Source organism: Nilaparvata lugens, chromosome 8 (assembly GCF_014356525.2).
Source record: "Nilaparvata lugens isolate BPH chromosome 8, ASM1435652v1, whole genome shotgun sequence".
NCBI classification, from domain to species: Eukaryota; Metazoa; Arthropoda; class Insecta; order Hemiptera; family Delphacidae; genus Nilaparvata; species Nilaparvata lugens.
The window spans coordinates 34,991,311-35,015,340 of NC_052511.1; the positions used below are offsets into that span (position 1 = coordinate 34,991,311).

Genomic DNA, 24,030 nt, shown 5'->3' on the forward strand with positions numbered 1-24,030 from the left:
CTATTTTCGTTTTTTAAATCAACTACTGTACATCATTGTACAGTAATAAAATAAAATATTTATAGAATATCTTGTAAGGTATTTGAAACAGTAAGTTAGATATTTGATTTAAAACTATATTAAAATCTCCAAATAGATTCAATTTTGGAATTCTCACTAGTCGATTAATCGGTATAATTGCCGATCAACTTTCGAACAGTCGAAGCTAGCTAACATCGATTATTTCGCAAATCATCGATTGTTGCTACTAATCGATTCGTTTCGTTCGTTCTGCCTGTACTCGTACTGTGCTACTGTCTGTCTGTACTGTAACAGAAACTTCTGTTCCTTTCCTTGTTCAAGTTCATGTTCATTCGTGATTTACTCATTTTATCTAACTTATTTTGTTTCATGGATTTCGACTTCGACGGAACGGGTTGTGCCTTTAATCAAATTACATTATAAAAAAGCTTTTATCGCGTAAAGTTGATCTATTTATCAGAAAGTATTAATTCAACAAACTTCCATAGTTTTCCGTGATTATTTTAGTCATATTCAAGTTGTTATCAATTAATTTGCATTCTCTTAGAATTTGAAATAATTATCCCAGTTCTATAAGTACATTTTATCTTGTTCAAAATCTTGCTTTGTTGAATTCTTTCTGAATATTAAACGTCATTAGATTGAGGTTACCATGTCAAACTTCAACGGTATGGCTTCATCAAGTGGACAAATACAGGTAAATATTTCTTTCATTATGTTATTTCAGAGTTTTATTTGGTTTTTGATCATTATTTTATTCCCTGAAAAGTAAATCCTTATTGATAATGAGTTTTTCGAAGTGTGTGTGTGTGTGCAATTTTTGAGGTTATAATTTTTGGCGGCTAGGCGTAGCCGAGTAGCGCTTAATTTGAATTTCTGTCTGTTACCAACCTCACCGTTGAAAAACTACTTTGTTCCAACTCCAACTTGCAAAACCACTTGTTTTTCGTATTCATTCACAAATCCTACAATATTTAAAGCGTTTTTTATATAACTAATAATAGATTTTATAATGATTCCTCTTGAAAAGATTATTAGTCATGAATATTCATGAATTGGCATTCCATTCCATTTGCTTTGTGCTCTGTCAATTTGAATAACTGTATTGTTGCATTGCATAGTTACGTAACCTACAAATAACCTAAAAATACCTGAAGTCTATCTTTTCACGGTAGTTTTAGTGCAGTTTGTTATGAAATAACGCGGGTGCAATGGAAACCAGTTATGATGAGGATTTGAACGACAATATTTTCTACCAAGTTTTACAAACTGATCACAAGGAATTGTTTCACAAAGCACTTCTTGATGGGTGGGTAATTTGTGTTCCCAGATCAGGTTCTCTACCAAAGTATGCTGTGACTCAAGACGATATACTAAGTCACATTTTGATTCCTAGTGATGAATTACCAGAAACGCATTTTCGAACTCTCAATGATAAGGATATTACGATTTGTAATAAGGTGATAACAGTGGATCCCCATGATCATTCCGCTATCTATAGTACACATGTTTTGTTTGAAGAGACTTTTTACACTAGTGATATGATGAAGTACAAAATTCTATGCATTGAGAATCCATTACAGATTTATACGGGGGTATCAAAGGAGGAGAGTAGCAGTAGTGTAGTTTCTGTACAAACTTTGAGGGACTGTATTGATTTGTTATGGACTGAAACGGCGGGTAAGGAGGTTTTGGAGAAAATTGATGATATTATTCAAAAATTTCTAGTTGCAAATGAGAGGCTAGAGTTCAAATCCCTCCAGAAACAACGTGATCTAGTCGGAAACTTGTACTCATCTTGCCTGCAAATAGTTTTACTTGACAGTCGTCTCCGTGTGAAAACCGCTACCAATCGTCACTTGTTACAAAACATCAAAACCAGCGTCGAATCCTACATACATCATGCAATCTACAAGAAACTGATCAAAGGTATAACTGCCTGTACTGCATGTGAGGACGCAAATTTTAATAAAATTGTGAGGAATTTATCGGATCTACAGCTGCAGGACTTGGAGGTTAGGAGTGACTTGTACGACACTGTACCCAAGGCAAAGGCACAGATAGCTAGGATCGACTGTTATTGCACTGTGTTGGGTAAGATTAGTTGTTTACAGAGAACTTTGGCTGCGATATCAAAGTGTGACGCTAGTAATTCGTCGTACGGGAACGTTTTGTCTGCCGATGATCTACTACCAATGTTGGTATTTTTGGTAATCAAATCGGGGTTACCCAATTGGATAGCGCATGTCACATACATGAAGTTGTTCAACTTCTCCGCGTCACTCTCTCACCAAATCGATCAGGGTAGTTTTTTGGTGACCTCTCTAGAGGCGGCTATAGAACATATCAAATCAGGGCTACTTCAGGGACCCTCCGAGCCAGAGGGACAACTGAACCTAGACGGCGCAGAGTCAGATTCTGGAGGCTACGAGATGTATCAAGGATTCGGGATACCGTCGTCGATTGACAGGTTGGATTCGAAAACACGGTCTGCTACACTGTCGAATCTGTTTGAGTTAGCACGACAGGGGAATGCACAGGAACTGGAAAAACTGTTGACAGGTAAGGGGAGCGAGACAGACGATGAAATGATACTACTGAACGCGGTGAGCTCGTTGAAACTGTGTCATCCCCTCTGTTCTTGCGACAAATGTGAGAGGGTGTTGTCACAGAATCTGCTAGACACCACACCAACTATACATTCCTGTGACGACCGAGGATACACGATTTTACACGTTGCCAGCATGTACGGACGTCCGAAAGTTGTGGATGTTCTGATTTCCTGTGGAGCCAACCCGAATTCTACCGACTACTCGGGGTCCACACCCCTCCACTATGCCGCAGCCAGAGGTCATCAAAATGCTCTCCTACTCTTGATCCACGCTGGTGCCAAAGTGGATAAAGCTGACAACGAGGGTAACATGCCGCTACATCTGTCCGCGGGGAACGGGCATGAAGGTTGCATCAAGGCCATACTGTACTACACGGAGCATGTGGGGGTGAAACTGGACATCAACATGAAAAATCGCCACGGTGAGACCGCTCTACACAACGCGGCACGATGGGGGTATCAATCTATTGTGAAAATATTGTTAGAATACGGAGCTTGTCCTAGTGTGGAGAATAAACGTAAACTCACACCCCTAGACTACGCACACAGTCTACATATATCTAAGCTGTTGATGTCTTGGGCAAAACGTACGATCGCAAATTTGTTGGTACCGAAATTCGAGAATAGTATCTCTAATAATAAACAAGATATGACTGTAGCTGCAGCTTCCAAACCTCTACTAGATTTCAATGATGAGGGTAGTGTAGTGGGAAATAGTAGGGAAGTCGGTATACGTCCTCAAACTACCGATCAGATTAAACAGATTGAAAGGTTGTTGAGGGCGATAGCTTACGGCGATGTACAGTTGGCCTGTTTCTATCTTGGACTAGTGCTGCCAGATCGCGAGGAAATGTTGAAGAAACTGGAGAAAACGCACTCGTGTCACCCGTTATGCTCGTGTAAAAAACTCGTGAGGGATGATTGTGAGGACGAGGGTAAATGTGTGGTGAGATCAGAGAATATCGCGTACGATGTTTGCGATTCGGACGGGTTCACACCCCTACACGTGTCAGTCATGCATGGACAGATAGATTTGGTGAAAATGTTGATAGATGTTGGGGCCAAGATTAACTTGCGTACTAGAACTAAAAATAAAACTCCCCTGCATCTAGCCTGTGAGAACGGTCAGAATAAAATTGCTCAACTCCTTCTCAGTAGCGGTATATGTGATGTTAATTGTCAGGACGCTTACGGGAATAGTCCTTTGCACTACGCGTGTTTGGCTAATAACACACAGTTGGTGCAGATTTTGTTGAACTATAAACCGAATTTGAATTTGCGTAACTCCAATGGAAAAACGGCACAGAAGGAAGCAGAGGATAGAATGTCGTTGTCTATGTTGAGGCTACTGACGAACGCTAGTGGTGGGGGTACAGTGGTTTGAAAGGTGGATAAGAAGAAAGAGGAGATAGAGAAGAAGAAGGCGAAAGAGATGATAAACAAGAAGAAAAGGGAGCAGAAGATCAAGAATAACTAAGGAGAGGAGGTAAAGAATAAAAATAAGAAGTTTGGTAAGAGCTGATATCTTTAGTCAGTAACTATTTTCTGTATCAAGTAATATTTTGTAATAAAAATGAAGTTGAAAGTAGATTTTTGTCACTTTGTAAAGGAAGGTAGGATCTTCTTGAATTCATTCATAATTTCATTGATTTACACTCATCATTTCAATATTTGAATACCTAGTGTTATAAATGGTCTGGATGCAATGTTTGATAAAAACATGTCGAGGAAACCTCGTTTAAAATTTTGTTGAGACATCAAAGTTTAAACAATTTTAATAGTTTTTTGTTGTATTGTAATAAAATACATGAGTATACATTACACAATAGCTTACACCAAATTATTTGTATCTTAAAGATGCAAACACGAACACCAAACATTGTAGGCTATTTTACGTAGGAATAATAAATTTTGACTCATTATAAAAAGTACCTTACTCATTCAATCTATCTATAAATACAAAAATTAGAAATGGCAATGCCTAGCTATATTCATTTCCTCAATTTAGTTATTTTTGTCTTATTAACTTTTTTTTTTTAATTTGAATTGTTTCAATGAAGTGTGTAACGAATGAAATTGGATGAATTCGCTCAATGAGAATAACTGTATGTGATATGGTTCAGTGCAATTTTATTATAAGGCTAGTGCGGTTTTTATATAGATTTTCAAATAAGAGAGGTACTGTAGTTATGAATTTAGAATTAAGTGAAGTAAGCTCTCAACAATCCAGTCTGGTACTGATATAATATGGAATAAATATGTACTGTAGTATGAGTTAGTATGTTTAACACAATGCAATAATTTGAAACATTCTAATGACCTGTATGTATGTATACTTTAGCCTTTTTGATTTTTTTTTGTAAAACTAGGAGATAAAATACAGTGATATGATTATAAAAATAGATTATTGTAAAGTAAAAAATATCAACATTCACTGTGTAGTAACACATAACTATTGTCAATAACTTAATGAGATTATTAATGTTACAATAATTTATCAACAACAATTATTAGTCAATTGCAAATCATGTAATTACAGTGCGGTAGTTGCATCCATGTTTATTCTAATAGCTGCGTTTACCCCAAAGTTATTAACAAAATGTTAATAACATAATCCTTATAGATTCTATTAGATTGAACGGAACTTGACAAACACATATGTTCATCATGTGTATGGTAAGTTATGTTTAATCTAATAGAATCTATAAGGATCAAGTCATTAACATTTTGTTAATAACTTTGGTGTAAACGCAGCTTTATTGCCAAACAATGTTTTAATAATTTTCAACGTTCACACCTGGTTACACAAAATCTGTTAACTTTTAGGCCCGCCGCAAAGTAGACCAACGCTAATCCACGAAAAGCAACCCACGCCGTGGGATGTTTTGTAAACCATTGCTAGGCTTCTCCAGATATCTGTTTAATACATGCAATGAATAATGCACTTGTCAGCTGATTGATTATGAATAATTCTATAGAACATCCCACGGCGTGGGCTGCTTTTCGTGGATTAGCGTTGGTCTACTTTGCGGCGGGCCTAAATCCCGATTAAATACCACGAGAACGAATCCAAGAATCCTTCTCTGATTGGTTCTCGTGGAATTTAATTTAACAGGCTTTTGTGCAATCAAGCTTCATGATAATAAATATGCATTTTACCCAGCAATATGTATTATACTGATTTGCCTAACACTCAGGTTTTTCTATTTGAAAGTATTTTCTTGTAAAATTATTGTTAGGTTTTTTGGTGATAAAATCAAAATAATTTAGATAGTTGATTGATAAAAAATTTAATAATATCATTCTGTATAATACATAGCTTCTCATCATACTTCCTGTAAGTAAAAACAAAACAGGAAATTTATTAATTCTAAACTTGAAAACTATCTATTTTATCTAGGAGTTAATGTACCTACTAAATAATAAAGGCGAGGTTAATTCAGCTATAGAAAGTAAATTAACAATGCAAAGTATATCAGTGATAAAATATTCCTAATAAAATAGCATTGTGCAAGCGAATCAACGTACCTACTGCATCTATTTGGTTTATGAATATATAAACCAAAAATTTGGTTTTGGAAAGTTTTGGAAATTATTTTTCAGTAAACACTCATAAGACTGTAGTCTGTAGCCTATCGTCTGAAAAGCTGTAGTCTGTCTTTAAAAGAAATGTTCAAAGTAATTGAAACCGTAATTCCAATTAAATCAGGTTTGATTAATATGAATCAGGTAGATACAATTGGTTATTTTGATTGGTAAAACTCACCTTAGCACTGACTCACACTTAAAATGTGATTGCAAGTCGAATTTCAAATGTTTGGCATTGAAGTGTAATGGTTAGTTACTAATATCTTTATACTATAACTGTATTGGTTTCTAGCCTATCATTTTGTAGAATACGGTAGGTAAAGTTGCGTTTACACCAAAGTTAATAACAACATGATCATAACTTAATCCTTATAGATTCTATTAGATTGAACATAACTTATCATACACATGATGTGCATATGTGTTTGTCAAGCTCCGTTCAATCGAATACAATCAATATGGACTAAGTTATTATCATTTTATTAATAACTTTGGTGTAAACCCAGCTTAAGCTTAGGTATTAAAGTTTACGTAATATTTTGAACAACTTTTAAAATAAGTTCTATTTTTATGTAGATTCGGAGTGCCAGTATTACCATTAACAAACGTAACTTTTTATATAAATGTTTTGTAGTGCACAAATCTTGCACAGTAACACTATTACCAAAAATAATGATCAAAATATAGATTTATTTTCTATTCAAGATGTATTTATTTGTTAGATCCTCATATTTCTATCTTTAAATACCAGTTGTAATATATTTTTAACATATAATACCAATACTTAGTGCCGGATGCACAAAAGCCGGTTAAATTTTTAACTGTGATTAATTCCACGAGAACCAATCAGAGACCCAGCCGTCTTTTCAAAAACGCCTTCTCTGATTGGTTCTCATGAAATTAATCACGGTTTAAATTCAATCGGCTTCTGTGCGACCGGGCCTTATTGATAAAATTCACGGTGTTTGCTCATGAGAAATATTGTAGACGCTTTGAATTAAAACACTTTCGAAGTGGTAACACTTGCTTACTAAAAGTGAGCAGTAGACTGCTAAAAAGTGTTTCCACTTCAATTATGTGTTTTCAATATAAAGTTTTGAATTCATGCCACAATACGTCAATGAATTGAGATTAATTTCAAGATCATAATTCTTGAGCGCCAAGAACACGCGCATTTCATTTTTCATCAGCCGATGCAATTCTTATTTTGAAATGAAATGAATGAATTTTATTTGCCAAAAACAAAATACAAAAAAGCTTTACAAAAAATAAATATAAGTATATGCTACTGCACTTAAATCAAGATACATACATTTATTTAATTGGATATAATAACGAAATGATATCCTCTACATTACAAACAATAGTTTTAAAATGAAGATTCAATTTATGATCACATGCATAAGTACAGTAGGTAAGGCAAAAACACCGGCAAAAGGAAGATTCCTTGTGCGCCAGTGTGAGTCGTAAATCAGCTTAATCAGGGATGTAATATATAAACTTGAATCTAGCGTATGAAGTAGGTATATTTGTATCTGTATTTGTAGAGAAACCGTAAGATACATATATAGCACATCATCACCTGATGAAAATGCGCGTGTTCGTGGCGCAGAAGTCTGTTCGCACCTTTAAAAGAGTTTTTTTATGAGAAATTCAATTTCAACATTGGTATCACCAAAAGTTCTTAAAAAAAATAATTAAAACTTGTAATGGCCTACCCTTTATTAAAAACTTTAAAATTTTATTTCTAAATTGAAATTTAAAAATTCTAAAAGGGTACTTGCTTTTTGATAAAGAGTACTACAAGTTTTTATATTGTTTTTATTAATTTGAACAAAAGTAGCCCATATAAGTGATTTAAATATATATATATATATATATATATATATATATATATATATATATATATATTTAACTCTGGTATTGTAATATATTTTTCCAATATTAACCTTCCGGCAGTCGCGCTGTTGTAAAAAGTACAACAGTGTCAGTTTTTTGTTGCACAAAACTATTGAATGGGGTGGTGTCAGTGAATGAGTCACCTATGCATTCCAAAACTGCCCGCCATCAATCGAGCAGTGGTTCAGTCTCTAGGTGCTGTTTAGTTGCAACAGTGCATAAGATAGCTAACGACTGTATACGGGGACTGTAAACGAACCAATAACACAGAAGTAATGGCTTTGCTTAATGCACCTTATTGGGCTATGAAATGGTAATCATCTAAATGTTCAATTGCGTAAGATAATTCAAGAAGATGGAAAAAGTAATTATACAATTAATTAATATGTTTTGACAGTAAATAGAGTACATAAAACTTGGAAAATTGGATGTTGTAAAAATTACAACACCCGACTGCTCGTGGGATTGAATAGGGCGCGACTACCGGAAGGTTAATGGTAGCCTATGCATTTGCAAGTGAATTACAAACTTCAAGGTGAATAGTAATGAAGCAGGATACATTTATTTTGAGCAAACTGAACTAAAAATGTTCGGACGTTCTTTATTATTTGATTCCGAATTGTAAGGAATCATATTGAAATTGTTGTTATTAATTTACATTGAGGATGGAAGATTGAGCTTCTTCAAGCTACATCACTGACTTGATTTTTTTATTGCGGATGATGCCGACATGAGATTTTTGCTTGTGTGTGGGTAATTGGGTAATGGGAAGTACGAGGGTGGATTATGAGGTGATCAAACGTCCATGCCTAATCGATGGTATTCGGCGGGATTCGAACCCGCAACCAGGTAGCACTAGCAGACTGAAGCGTGAAACGCCTTAGTCAACTCGGCTATCTGGCCGGAAATTATTCAGTAAGGAGCTCGCCACACGATGCGTTTTCAGATGAGTCGGTAGGGCTGGAAGCTGTCCGATTGGCTGATTGGGTTAGCGTTCGGGGTTCAGCTTATAATTAGCCAATCAGAGGGCTTCCTGACTTGCCGATTTGTCTTAAAACGCTTAATAATTGGGTTTGGACCTTGGAGTTTTGCAAACACTCACTCGTTAGTGTGAAGGCACGGTAACAGATAATCTTTCAAATCTTTATTAAAAAAAAAAAAATAAACAAACAAAAACATCTCAAAAAGCAGATATAATATTGCTTCCTAATTTCTAATACGTGTTCCCTATAGGCTACCCTGTGTGAGCACTAATAATAGAACACTATTGTTCATTATTATAACAGAATAGAGGTCTACAGAACATTTATTTTTTGGCCATGATAATGGACAATATTGTTCTATTAGCTGTGTAACGATTAATTGATTATGGGAACTGGTCAAGACTGTATAGGTAAGTTTTAAACTTGACTCATTGAAACGATAATAATATGGATTGATTTCCACTTGTATTAAATAAAAACATTTACAACAAAAGTTTACTTGTGAATTTATGAAACGGTAAATTACTTGCGAGAAATGCGAAGCGTTAAAGGAGATTTAATTGTTGATTAAGTTCATTATCATTCAAGAATTCAGTATTCAAGAATAAGTCCTTCTCAAACTACAAAAATATATTTTCTAAATGAAGAGCAGACTCCTCTCCACACACAGGCTCAAGCCCTCATGGACGAGATGCATGTTTTTTCTCTCTTCACAGTTTAGTATAATATGATTATTATAGGTGATGGTTTCTTGATCCATTCCGAGCTGCTATGTATTAACACCCTTTTTTATGTTTTTAAACACGACATGCAGTCAATTATTAAGAATGTCTGCACTGTTGAAAATGATCGCTAGACGATCGAAAGTACTTCAGTCACTAAAAGTTTTTAATTATTCACTTAATAATTGACTGCATGTCGTTTTTAAAAACATAAAAAAGTATGATTATTATATTTACATTGTACAATACTTATCTGTTCAAGTGTGATTGACATTGACCACAACTTATAACTGTAAATGTTGATTCATTTGAAATTGTACCAAGTGTGATGTATTTCAACTGTGTATTTATTCCATGCAATAAATGAATTTGAATTTGTTCATAGTTGAAGGATACTCAGAAGTTTGTAGGTAGCCTAAGTGTTTCCCAGAATACCCATTGATTTATTTAAACTTCTCAGTTGTATGTAGATACAACACAATATCGATTTTAATTTTCATATTTTTGAATACGACAGGTCTCATCTTCTTAGGGCCTGTACACATGACGTTTGTCGCTCGGTAAACGCGCGTTGGAAATTGTTATACCGTACAAATGAGGGCGTTAACCGCGCGTTTTGTCGACGTTTTCATGACAGCAGGCATCCGGCAGTTGCCTGTATGTATTACAATATTTGAATAAATGTAGGTCTGTTAATTTATGTTTTGTATATGTACCTAAAACTATCTTCTGTTCCTTTGTCATGTTTTCTTCTGCGAAAATATCCACAATCTCCTGCCAAGCTGTCTTTCTAAACTCTATTTTTATAATCTTGCCACTCCATGTCCCAGATATATCTTCTTTTTTCTATTCATCGATGAATAATTCGGTGTCAAACGCTTCTGCATCCATTGTACACACAAAAACACAAAGAAAGATCTAACAAAACACAACACAAGATCACTTATCAGGGCTCAGATCACCTATTCACTGCAAAAGCGCGCGTTCGACTGAGTGCATGTGTACGTTCCACAGCCCAGTAGGCCTGTAGTAACTCGAAGCGCGCGACAAACGCGGCGGTTGATGTGGAAACTACAAGCGCCGCGTTTAGCATGTGTACGATCCCATTGTTTCATGTATGTGTCAAACGCGCGCTTGAAAACCGAGCGACAAACGCGGCGTTTACCGAGCGACAAACGTCGTCATGTGTACAGGCCCTTAACCTAGCTCCGCAGTGCAGGCTGGTTGCTTGGCTGAATCGGACTAGGCGCTGAGACAGCAAATAATAGCAGCGTTGATGGGAATGCGAGCGGCCGCAGTAACATCTTCCACCCAGCAATGGTCGGCGTAGTTCCGCCTAGCGGTCAGACGAAAGAACAAACCAGTCGGTTATTTGATCCCTCCAGCCAGGCTCAGCCAAGCAGCCGAGACAATAGAACAATAAAGTGGCGGTCTTATTTGCGTTCATCAGCAGTTTTCTTTCTCACGATTATTTTGATTTTTGTGTGTCAATAATAACTCCAGTCACCAGTAAAAAGTTACCAGAAACGTTGTGTACTACCATATTAATGACTTTTCATGATGATTTTTAATTATTTAAAAACATTGTTGACATTCTGAGCCTTTCGGCTAAACTTGGTGTTGCTGAGAACGAATCTGCAATCAGAATTTCTCTATCACGAAAAATAACGAAAAAAATCCAGCTGTTGATCTTCCGGCAACCGTTAACAGTCATCCTGCAATGCGGCCGAAACAATTCCAATGCAGACACCCATCTCGAATGACAACAACGCCAAGCTGTAAGAAACCATCCTGCACTGCGGCGCTAGGTTTAGGGCGAGACCAAATTAGGCGTTTTCAGAGTCGGCAGGGCAGGAAGCTCTCCAATTAGCTGATTGGGTTGGCGTAATCTTTGGCGTATTTATTGTAATCTTCAAAAATGAATAAATTCAATCTATTTTTCATAGCTTACTCTAACTAGTTCTTATTCCGAATTATATCGTTATTGAGACACATTTTATTTCTCATTCTAAAATGTTTTTTCATCTCTGTTCGCAGGTAATCTTCGGCCCTATGTTCTCGGGCAAAAGCACCGAGCTGATTCGCCGCATGAAGCGTTACCGTAACGCTAACTACCGCTGTCTGATGATACGTTACGCCAAGGACTCCAGATACTCTGCAGACAGTGTGTCGACGCACGATGGACAGCATCAGAAGGCGATGTTGGCCACTGAACTGAGTCAGTTCACTAGTTGGTCGGCCGTTGATGTGATCGGCATTGACGAGGGACAGTTTGTGAGTTGATTAACTGATTTTATTCGTTATTTTCATAGAATTCTGTTGGAAAGTAGTTGATTTAACAAGTTTATTTCACTAGTTGAATTATTTATTTATTTATTGGATGGAGTAATACAATACAGTTAACCAGTTAATTCAACTTGTCTACTGTATCAGTTGATGATTATCTGTTAAATCAACAGCACACAATGCACAACTGCCTACCCGATATCTATATAAATAAAAATCGAGACTCAAATTTTGACATTCAATAACTTTTTTATGTGTGCACAGAATTTAATGATTTTTTTAATTGTGTTTGTTATGTTCAGGAGCAGGTTTATGGCCTATCAAATTCATGATCCGACTTCAGGACTCTTTCCTACGGTCCTTCAAAGTTCACATCCTATTATATTAAGCGAGCAATTTCTGTATTTATATATCTGGTTATTTCTATATCTGGTTATTTATGTTTAACGGATCTCGAAAACGGCTCTTACGATTTTCACGAAATTTGGAACATAGTAGGTTTATGAAATAAAGATTCGATTGCACTAGGTCTCATCCATGAGAAAACTCGCTGAACGACATTAAAAGGATAATTCATCCTTGGCTGAAACAGCTGTGGATAGTAAAAAAAGTGAGTATGTGAAAAATCAAAATATCGCTTCCCCGACATTCATAAGATGACGTATAGCCAGCTGTGAAATATAAACACGATCATTTTAGAGAATTGTGTTCTGTTTATCAATAAAAATAAAAATAACGAGCGAAGCTTGGTGCCCCGATATTGTAATCCTTAAGGTGCGTACAGATTTACGCGCCGCGAACATGAGCAATTCACTTTTAATCAGCTGATGCCAAGCTTTTTATATCTGTATCTTACCGTTTCTGTAAAAATACAGATATAATCAGCTGATTAAAAGTGAATTGCTCATGTTCGCGGCGCGTATATCTGTAGGAACCTTTATAGGAGAAAATTTGTGAGCTGGCCACACTCAGAAATAAAAATCAGCTGTTATAATCATTGCGTCATCCAACAGCCGTCGGTAGATCTGTTTTTCCATATTCTTTCTACTGATTCACAAAATAATAATACCGAGGTACGAACGACGTCCAAACTTGGGTCGTAGAACATGCACGGGAGAATCAGCAGCGAGGAGATATACCATTCAATTTTCCAGCATGCTGCATTCAACTATATCCAAAAATACAAACTGCTGCACAACTAATTAAGCACATAGGAAGTCCATATTGAGATATAAATGTAAATACTGATTGTTGGATAATTTTCATAAAAATATAATGCATGAGATCAATAATATAGTGCTAAGGCTAAGCACACCTGAGAAGGCGTGGCTTGGTGATAAAAAATGTTGATCTTATGGAGATTGCATTGAGAAATTGAATTGAATTGATTGGTTTCACAAAAAAAAGACTTAAGTAAATGTACTAATTTAAAGAAAATTATATCTATGTTTAAACTATTTCACAAAATAATTGAAACTGTACTCACATGGACCTGTCGGTCTGTTCGTGAGTAAGAGTTCGCATACGTATATTGAAATTTAATTTACACAGATAACTTATCTATGATACAGAGAAGTAATATTACACATTATCACACCGTTCCACGCCATGCCCGATGCACTCAGTGTGTGTGAGTTCTTCCATTCAAACCAATAAACAAGAAGCACCTGGATGCAAAATGCCGCTTCGCGCCTCCTCAGGTGTGCATCCAGCTAAAGTTTGTCATGAGATGAATTAAACTATTTGGCGGTACGAAGATCGTCGGGCCAGCTAGTTGAGAATAAATAATCTGGTAAGTTACTTCATTATTTTTCTACATGCCTGCAAATAATTTAGCAACAGCACGTAGAAAAGGATGGAGCTATGTGTTTTTCAAATGGCATACAAGGGGATAGCAAACTAATGTGAATCGATGCCGACTTTATAACATAGTAGTCCAGTCACTATATACAGAGTGTTTCAGAACTAGTGTCGAACATTTTACGGTATTGTTCCTGGATGATAGGTGATTACAAATGTCCTATTTGAAATGTCCATAACTCAGCGGTTATCCTTATAGCTGCCATTTTGTTTTTTCACTTAGGAATTTTTATCTCAAGAACGAAATGTTGTATTGATCTGAAATTTGGCATGAATTCTATAAAGACTCAACTTTAAAAAATAAAATATAAAATTTTCGATTTGAATTTTCAAAATGGCGGCCATTTAAAATTTTTGGTCGAAAATTTCACGAAAACCGTTCATTTTACAGAAAATTTACAAGAGACAAAAAAGTTAGCAAATTTTATCAAGGTTTCAAGGATACCTTATTTATTAAGATTGGTCAAAGAATAACAGAGAAATCAATTCTTTTCGTATTGGATGCATGCACAAGACAAACAAGATCATCAGAAAACATTGAAAAATCAGCTGTATGGCCTTATGGAGCCATACTGAGTTTCAAACCTCCATCTTAAATACAATTGGAATTGAAAATTAAATATTGATGTTTAAATGGTGAAAAGTGGTCATGCACGCAGTACGAAAAGAATTTATTTCTCTGTTATTCTTTATAACCAATCTTGATAAATAAGATATCGTTGAAATCTTGATAAAATTTGCTAACTTTTTTGTCTCTTGTAAATTTTCTGTAAAATGAACGGTTGTCGTGAAATTTTCCATCAAAAATTTGAAATGGCCGTCATTTTGAAAATTCACATCGAAAATTTTTTATTTTATTTTTTAAAGTTTAGTCTTTATAGAATAAATATTCATGCCAAATTTCAGATCAATACAACATTTCGTTCTTGAGATGAAAATTCCTAAGTGAAAAAAACAAAATGGCAGCTATAAGGATAACCGCTGAGTTTTGGACATTTCAAATAGGACATTTGTAGTCTCCTATCATCCAGGAACAATACCCTAAAATGTTCGACACTACTTCTGAAACACTCTGTATATTGGTGCTTGCAATTTATATTGTAGTTCTGAATTTTTAATATATTGTTTGGATACATGAGAGAAGTCAAGAACCAATTTCTTCATGCAAGATTGATTTTCTGTTGTTGGCAGTTTCCCGATGTGGTAGAATTCAGCGAGAAAGCGGCCAATATGGGCAAGATTGTTCTAGTGGCAGCCCTGGATGGCACCTACCAACGCACCGGCTTCAGCAACATACTCAGCCTCGTTCCGCTCGCCGAGAAGGTCGACAAGCTCACAGCCGTCTGCATGTCTTGCTTCAAGGATGCCGCCTTTACGCGCAGGATTGGCTGCGAGAAGGAGGTAAGAACAAAAAGTTTATGAATTATTTTGGTTCATTCTATTTTGAACTCAAAATTGTACCAAAATCATGAAGTGTAAACATAACCTATTTTTGGACAATTTCTATCCAAATTTGGGAAAGGAACAGTTTTGGGCTTTAAGCCTGTTGTTCCGTTCCCAATGTATCAATTTATAAATAAATAAATAATGAAGGAGATGAGATCAAACAGTTTATGATTTATTTTTGTTCATTCATGAAGGAGCTAACATCAGTTTGTGATTAATTCATGTAGGAACAGTGGTGAAAGAAGTATAAACTTCAATTTCTGCTTTTCCTTATAGGGCTACAATTAATACAATATATCGCACTATATAGTGAGGTCCACGTTATAATGGCAGTGAAGAAAGATAGCAGAACAACGTTGCCTATCCTCTGTCTTGTCAATGCCTTCTATTGACGGTAGCTGATAGCTGATACAGGCTTATTCATGTAATATTTACTGTTCATTCTCATTTAAAATAATCAATCATATCTTATTAAGAAGGAAATTTTATTTTTCAATAATTTTATCATGAATTCTCATGATTAAGATAAAATATTTTGTTTATTAATTTTTAATTCTACATTGTTAAAAACCGATCTGGCAACAGAGCAAAGCGAGACCATTGCTAATCAAACACTGCAACGTGGACCTCACTATATCTGTATTCTTCATTAATTAAAATATTACATTTCATATTTTTTGAACTTATAATTTGTTTGGAGTTTGATTGGTTTTATAATGGATGGTTTTTACAGTGGATCATAACAGATGGAAGGAACATGATTCTTAGGGTCAAGCCACACTAAACGTTTTCTCAGGCGTTTTGCAGACTAGTCGGCAGGACAGGAAGTTCTCCGATTGACTGATTATCAGCTGATTCTCGAACGCCAACCCAATCGGAGAGCTCCTGCCCTGCCGACTAGTCTGAAACCCCCTGAAGAAACGCTTCTTGTGGCTTGACCTTTTGTAATGATACTTTCATTGACTATTTTCTCTATTTCTCTTCAAATCTCTACTTTCAGTAGACTTGAAAATTCACTATTAGATATTCAGATTTTTGTGTTTCCTGGCATATCGTAATTTTTGACTCGAGTGCTTTTTAACCAACATGCGAGATTTGATAAGGTGATGAATTATCTTTAAAGATAATAGTTCTTTTCAATCTAAAATGGTGATTCTTCTCTTTTGCAAACTTACACAATTGAATAACTGGATCTCAGTAAGTCTTACTATATCTTACTAGATTAGTAGAGTATTAGATTAGTAAATCTAGATTAGTACTAAATTAGTAGATCTAGATTAGTACTAGATTAGTAGATCTAGATTAGTACTAGATTAGTAGAGTAGATCGTACTAGATCTCAGTAAGTCAGCTTCCATTGCTTGATATTGAATTTGTAAAGTAGATATTGTGTTGAAGTGAGTAAACTTTAATTGCCTAAATTGTATTTGCATGTTGAGAATTTTATTCTAAATGAGAAAATAATTGAAATAATGTACAGACTATTGCATGTAGCCTACATAAGGCACCACTTTGTTACCACGTGTGCTGTGTTCGTACTCTTCCTTCTTCAGACTTTTTGACTCTTAAATCTAATTGATTTACTCTTGATTTGCAACTATTAGGGTCATATGCATCATCTACGTTCAACGTTCAACCATAGATAAATATAGCATAATGCTATCTTTTCTCTACGGTTTAAAACTAATCCGCGATTCCATGAATATACGGTCGCATTAAATGCTATATGCGATAAATTTTATCATAACCTTTTTCATTCCGGGTTTAAATCAACAGCTGATCTGTCTCCGTTTAAACCGAGATGGTGATATGTGCCTAAATTTACTTTAATCTATTTGTACGATTATATTTGAATCGTCCATTTACAAAAGTGCCCACTTGCCAAGGGCAAAATTTTTCAGGAAACAAGAAAAACATTCATTTTATTGAAATAATGAGTTAATTAATTACTGTTATTTTTTATAAATATATGAATAAATTAGAAACACAATTTACAAGGTCTCAGATTACATTTTTTTTAATATTCACCGTGATTCAAAAATAATACCACAAATTTGAAAATTGCTAACTCTGCAAAGAATAAACGGAGAGTGGAGCAAAATCAGTCATCGATTTGAGGAAGCTCTGAAGTTTTTTTAATTCCTTATTTAGTCGCATTGGCACTCATCTGTCCGTGCCTATTTGAATGAAAACTATCCGAGGCAATGGATCGGCTGCTAAGCAGCTCGAGACAGAGCACTTCATCACTGGCCTCCAAGAAGCCCTGACCTCACCCACTGAGATTTTTTTCTATGGGGGTACGCTAAAGATAAGGTGTATCGACCGCCTCTACCAGATAACATTGAGGAGCTCAAACAAGAAATAACAGCAGCTATAACAAACTGTTACGCCCGATATGCTACTGAGGGTGTGCAACGAGTTCGAGTATCGTATTGATACTCAAGTGTCTGGAGGGGGTCACATTGAACATTTGTGAACTTGTTTTCTAGTGGGGAAAAACTTAAATTAATACTCTTCATTTTGATGTACAACCCAAGTTTCTATTATGTTTCCTTGATTAAATACAGATTTTCAGAGTTGTGGTATTCTTTTTGAATCACTCTGTATAGTAGTAATAAGCTGTTTTAATATGCAACTAGGCAGTTTTGGAAAAAATATTTGTAATAAGCAAGTTTTGGAAGTGGACCTTTGTCAAGTAGTTAGTTTTGATACTGTAAATGAATCAGGTCTGTTTTGGAAATCTAAAACAACAAAGAGCCTGTAGAAGAGGTTTAAAAGTTTAAAACAGATTTTTTTCAAATGAATGTTCAAATTAAACATATTGGAATAACACAAAATCTTATATAAAATGTTAAATCAATGAAATATTGTAGAAAAATTATGGTAAATGTTCTCTCTTCAAATATTGAAAAAAAAACTAGAACAATGTTCATGTAAATTTTTTCCATGACTACTTGAACAACACAACCTCTTGAAAATCATTCAACTTTCAATGAACACAGCAGATTGATTATAACTGATCCACTGAAAGTGACAGGTTGGCCAACAGTACTATAGATTTTTATATTCAGTAATATTGATTTTCACTATAAAATGTATGCCAGTTTTTGAGAATAAACAATATTGTAGAAGCTTACAACTGGTAAGTAGGGCTTTTTTCTATTGCAACTAGCCAGTTTTGAAATAAACTTCGTGAACGCTGCCATCTTAGTTGCTAGCAAGTAGATAGTTTTGGAACAGTATCTGAGTTTGCATCAAGACAGTTTTGGAAATGGAATGAAATGCAACTAGGCCCACTTTGAATCTGTACGCGATCTTCAGTCATTTTTTACTTTCCTTGCCCTATATCATAGGTAAGGAAATTATTGCTTTCCGAAAAAAATTAAGGTACCCCAATTTCTAAAATTCTTTACGTTTCAAGGTCCCCTGAGTCCAAAAAAGTGGATTTTGGGTATTGGTCTGTATGTGTGTGTGTGTGTGTGTGTGTGTGTGTGTGTGTGTGTGTGTGTATGTGCGTCTGTGTACACGATATCTCATCTCCCAATTAACGGAATGACTTGAAATTTGTAACTTGAGGTCCTTACAATATAAGAATCCGACACGAACAATTTCGATCTAATGCAATTCAAGATGGCGGCTAAAATTGCGAAAATGTTGTCAAAAACCGGGTTTTTCGCAATTTTCTCGAGAACGGCTCCAACGATTTTGATCAAATTAATACCTAAAATAGTAATTGATACGCTCTATCAACTGTCACAAGTCCCATATCTGTAAAAATTCCAGGAGCTCCGCCCCAACTATGCAAAGTTTGATTTTAGATTCCCAATTATCAGGCTTCAGATATAATTTAAACGAAAAATTTCGAGTGGAAAAGATTGAGTATGAAAATCTCTACAATTAATGCCCAGTGACATTTTCACCTAAAATTGAAAATAAGCTTGAAATTTGAGAAAATGTGATTATTCAATTGCAAACTGTTGGCAACTGTTGATTCTATTAAATCATTCACTTTGAAGAGTTAGCAGACCTCGTGTGTCTCCAGCGTTATTGTCGTGTCACCAGCTGGCTTGGATCTTTGAATAGTAGACTTGCGATGCGCGTGAACACTAGCGTCAGGTGATAAATTTTCATAACGGCAAGGAAAGTTGTATGAGTGCGCCACAGCAGGATTTTTTCTATTGCATTTAGCCAGTTTTGGAAAAAAACTTCGTGAAGGCTGCCATCTTAGTTGCTAGCAAGTACAGTAGATAGTCTTGGAACAAACAGTATCTGAGTTTGCATCAAGACAGTTTTGGAAATGGAATGAAATGCAACTAGGCCCAATTTGAATCTGTACTCGATTTTCAGTCAGTTTTTAAAAATAGGATGAAGATACTTTTGTCACCGTAAAAGTGTTTTATAATGTTGTATAATCCAGTTGTACCAACAACATGCAATCTGTGCCGAGCACTATTTTTAATTCAGGCCTTTTCCCAAGTTATAATAGTAAATTTAATACGCAATAGACTAGAGCCATTATTGTGAGTTAGCGAAATAAATTATATTCTCTCTCTCTATTATGAACGGCCATGACTTCGAGTTTCCCATGATAGATATTTAAAAATTGTGGCTCCGAGTCGTCGAGGAATGTAGATTATGGAATTATCTATAAAACGTAGCCTTCCTGTCGCGACATGGAGTGCGATAAGCTGGAAAACAGCAAGCATTGAAATTATAACAAACTACCGATTTTGCAGTTACTATTTGGTCCAAAGGCTCTAGAAGCCACGCGACGATTGGTCAAATTGATTCCCTTCGCCCAATAGGAGACCTGTTTCTAAATACAGTAGTGGGGCGATTCCCCAGCCGAGAGACCAGATTACGTTTTGGAGGACACTTTGCTAGGAGCACTACGAGAGTAAAGATGTAGTCATTACGTTTCGCCCTTTTTGGGAAGTTTATAAGTTTATATCATTAGTTAATGTAGGAGCTAGTTTTATTTTTATTAAAGTTTAAATTTTCTAGTAGTGCCATGTCCTGAAAAGTTTAATTGTGTTTCTTCATCATGTACGAATAATTGTTTCTTCAAATAACCGCTAAGCGGTTCATGTGTGTCCCCAAACCAACTTCATGTACCACCCCTTTGGTTCCGCAAATGTATGTAACACCGCTTCAAGACACCCGTTCAGACGACAGGTCTAGGGACGTAAGAGGACGTCGCCGTCAAGCCAAATTCAACCGGTAAAAGTTCACCGTCAAAAACAAGGTACTGTAACCCCGACGATAAAGCAACGTAAAGTGTAGTGTAGTGAAACAAAGGTTCATTCGAGAATGTCAATCAAAAGTGGGGATTCAAAATTATTATGAAATGGGTTATATGGGTTACTATCGACGAAATTTGGGTTCAACGGGCTTTTCTTTCTTGAGTAGTTTCATGTTGAAATTAATTTGTTATTTTATGACTGATATTGTTTGTTTTGTGACGTATTGCTATCTAAACGAGGGATAGTAATGCGCCCCCAAATCAGATGAAGAATGTCAACAAAGTAACATGAAATTGTTGTTTCTGTTGTTCGATTTTAGTTGCCAATGTTTATTGAAGCTGTTTTTTTTTCATTATTTCAAATTGTAGGTTATTCTATAGTAGAAACCTATTAAATCAGGCATGGCAAGATTAATTGAAGTTTTCTTGACTCTAGCCCGTTCACCTGCATGAATTAGGTATAGACTCAGGTATTTTCTAGATGTGTCGGCCTATTTCTAAATTCTAAATTTAATTCAAAATTATCTTCATTATAATCTTTTAAAAGGTCAGGCACAAATCAAAATCTCAACTTCTCAAATTTTGTCAAGAAGGCACATTTGGAAATGGATGACTCATTTGACATTTGTCGCTCTTATTAATGTAGATTTTATAGTTATTTGTGCAACTAGTGCGCAAAGTGACAGTTTGCTGCACCGAAAGAAACGTTTTGGCTCAAGAAGCGGAATGGCTTCTTGAGTGCAGCAGAGGAACTTTGCTCACATATTTCACATTAAACTTTTCCTACAGTTACCATTAAATAAGAAAAATGAATAATTATGGGTAAAATGATGGCTGAAATCCATCAAATGTTTGTGTGTGTGATGCTGTTATTAATAACAACCTTAATTCATTTAAAAATTAATAATCCAATTGAAGTTGAAAATTCTCATTTTTATTAATTCAAGAATCAGTAAAAATACAGATGGAACAAAAAATTCACATTCAACATACATGCCAACAGCTTGTTGGCTGAACCGAGCTGCAAAATGGCTGAACACAACAAGATGGCTGAACCGACAAGCGCGCGACCTAGCGGAAGAATTGTACCTAAGTTGTTTCATCCAGCTAAAAATTACTGAAACACGATTCAAAAATTTAGACTTTTGCTCAAATTACCGAGAAAAATGCTCAATGTAAACTGAGAAATATTTATAAAAATAACATAGACAACAGAGAATATTTATTGTAGTATTGTTATGTTTTTTATTATTTATATTTATATGAATTTCGAACGGTAATCATTTAACCTCAAAATTCGAATTTTATAATGTATATTTGCTACTTTTCTCATTTCTTGCAGTTGAAATAATAATAATTATTATTGATATTTATTATCAATAGAAAAGAACTATTATTTATTATTAAATGATGAGAATTCGTAAATGATGATTATTTAATTATGATTTAGATGATCATTATTCTTGTTTTGGATTTCTAGATTGGGATTTTATCATAAATGTAGGGTAGCCATTGAAATGATTCTCATCTAAATCTAACCACAGTCATTGTTACCAACTTAATTTTTGTTTTCGTGCACTAATCCTCCATATAACCCACCAACTATTTTGTGTTGCCATGTTGCAAATCTGAGTGCAGAAAAAATTTTTCCCGCACTAGAGCGGAAAAGTAAATCTTTGCGTTCTGTAATCAGTGCAGGAATCGTCACTTTTCAAGGTAACTGTAGGAAAATGTAATTTTCATCAATGTAAATTTTAATTTTATTTTTTCACAGGTGGAACTGATTGGCGGTGCCGAGAAATACATGGCCGTCTGTCGTGACTGCTACCGTTTGGAGCATATTGTCAAACAATCTCCCTGCAAAGAGATTCTATCAAGCAACATCATGGACGTGGAGAATATTCCTCAACGCCGAAACCTATTTGGCGGCAACTCTCCGAATAAGAAAGTCAGTTGGTTGTAGAATTATTGTGGAAATTAGTATTTTATATTCCAAAATGATCTTAATCTCAAGTATGTTTTATCAAGATGAAACAGAAATCAGGTCGGCTGTAAGTAACCGATAATTAGTTGGTTATAACATTAGAGCTGTGAAACTTTCTATTCTCTATTCCAAAATAATCGTAAGACGAAACAGAAACAGGAATATTTCCTCCCGAATTAGTTGGTTATAGAGTTATAATCGTAAAACGACGTTTCTAAAATAATATCAATACATGTAGATGAAACCTAGGTTGCCAGTAACTGACCGAATAAGAAAATCAGTTGGTTATAGAGTTTTATAATCGTAAAACGACGTTTCTAAAATAATATTAATACATGTAGATGAAACCTAGGTTGCCAGTAACTGACCGAATAAGAAAATCAGTTGTTGGTTATAGAGTTTTATAATCGTAAAACTACGTTTCTAAAATAATATTAATACATGTAGATAAAACTTAGGTTGGCAGTAGGCCTAACTGACCGAATAAGGAAATCAGTTGGTTATAGAGTTAGAATCATAAAACGAGTAATTTAAATTTAATCTTTAGTATCTTTAACCTGAAGATTCGGCAGTTACTAATCGAATAATAAAATTATTTGGTTATTGTCCTTATAAAATTAGAACCCTGAAACGACGTACTAATCTCAAGGATGTATTTCATGAAGATTTAGAAATCTTATTTGTCATTAGTAGTGATCATATCACATAGGATTGTAAATAAAAATATAAATCTGAGTACCCTTCAAAATGTCATTTTCAAGTTTGACTTGAGTAGCCCAATCATGTCTAACAAAATAATTTGAAAGGATTCTCAGATTTATATTAAAAGTAGCCCTAAAGAAAAAAGACATATAGGATTGACTTGACTATTATGAAAATAATGTCATAGAATATTATGACAGAATATTATAATCTGTTTATGGATGGAATAATCCATTTTATGGATTTAGATAGCTGCTAGGGCCACTTACATGAAAATCAACTTGAATTTAAACACCTTTAAATAACGTCGTTGCTTTGACATCAGACTTTTTAAATTGATCTTATTGCATTGACTTTGTTAGATTACATAATTTTACAGTGGATAGATTTGATCGGATCTTTGTATAACATGCCGCAATAATATACACGTTTTATATTACAATGTGGATAATTTTTCTATTGTATTTTACAGACTTCTAAATTTTCATGAAGTATGTCCATTTTCCTGAAGTGAGTCTGAAGTCTGAAAATCAACTTTGAAATTAAATAAAAATATCAACTTTTAACGTTGAAGAGTACATTATCTTTATACCTACAGTTACTAGAAACCTAGTTTCTATTAGTTGAACAAATCTGGGATTTTTAAAAGTAAGTTTTAGATCATATTATTTCAGAGGGCTTTAACGG

At 34.9% G+C, this 24,030-nt stretch overlaps 2 protein-coding genes across 2 annotated transcripts; both read left to right on the forward strand.

Moving 5' to 3' along the window:
- Positions 1 to 268: 268 nt before the first annotated feature.
- On the forward strand, positions 269 to 23,933 carry LOC111047408 (thymidine kinase, cytosolic). Its single transcript, XM_039434642.1, has 4 exons — positions 269 to 718; positions 11,862 to 12,098; positions 15,162 to 15,371; positions 22,432 to 23,933. Exons 1-4 carry the CDS (start codon positions 674 to 676, stop codon positions 22,618 to 22,620), a joined length of 681 nt encoding a protein of 226 aa, XP_039290576.1. The 5' UTR covers positions 269 to 673; the 3' UTR covers positions 22,621 to 23,933.
- On the forward strand, positions 1,068 to 4,154 carry LOC120352716 (ankyrin repeat domain-containing protein 27-like). The gene has a single exon (XM_039434638.1). The coding sequence runs from the start codon at positions 1,233 to 1,235 to the stop codon at positions 4,014 to 4,016; it is 2,784 nt and encodes a 927-aa protein (XP_039290572.1). The 5' UTR covers positions 1,068 to 1,232; the 3' UTR covers positions 4,017 to 4,154.
- Positions 23,934 to 24,030: the final 97 nt, after the last annotated feature.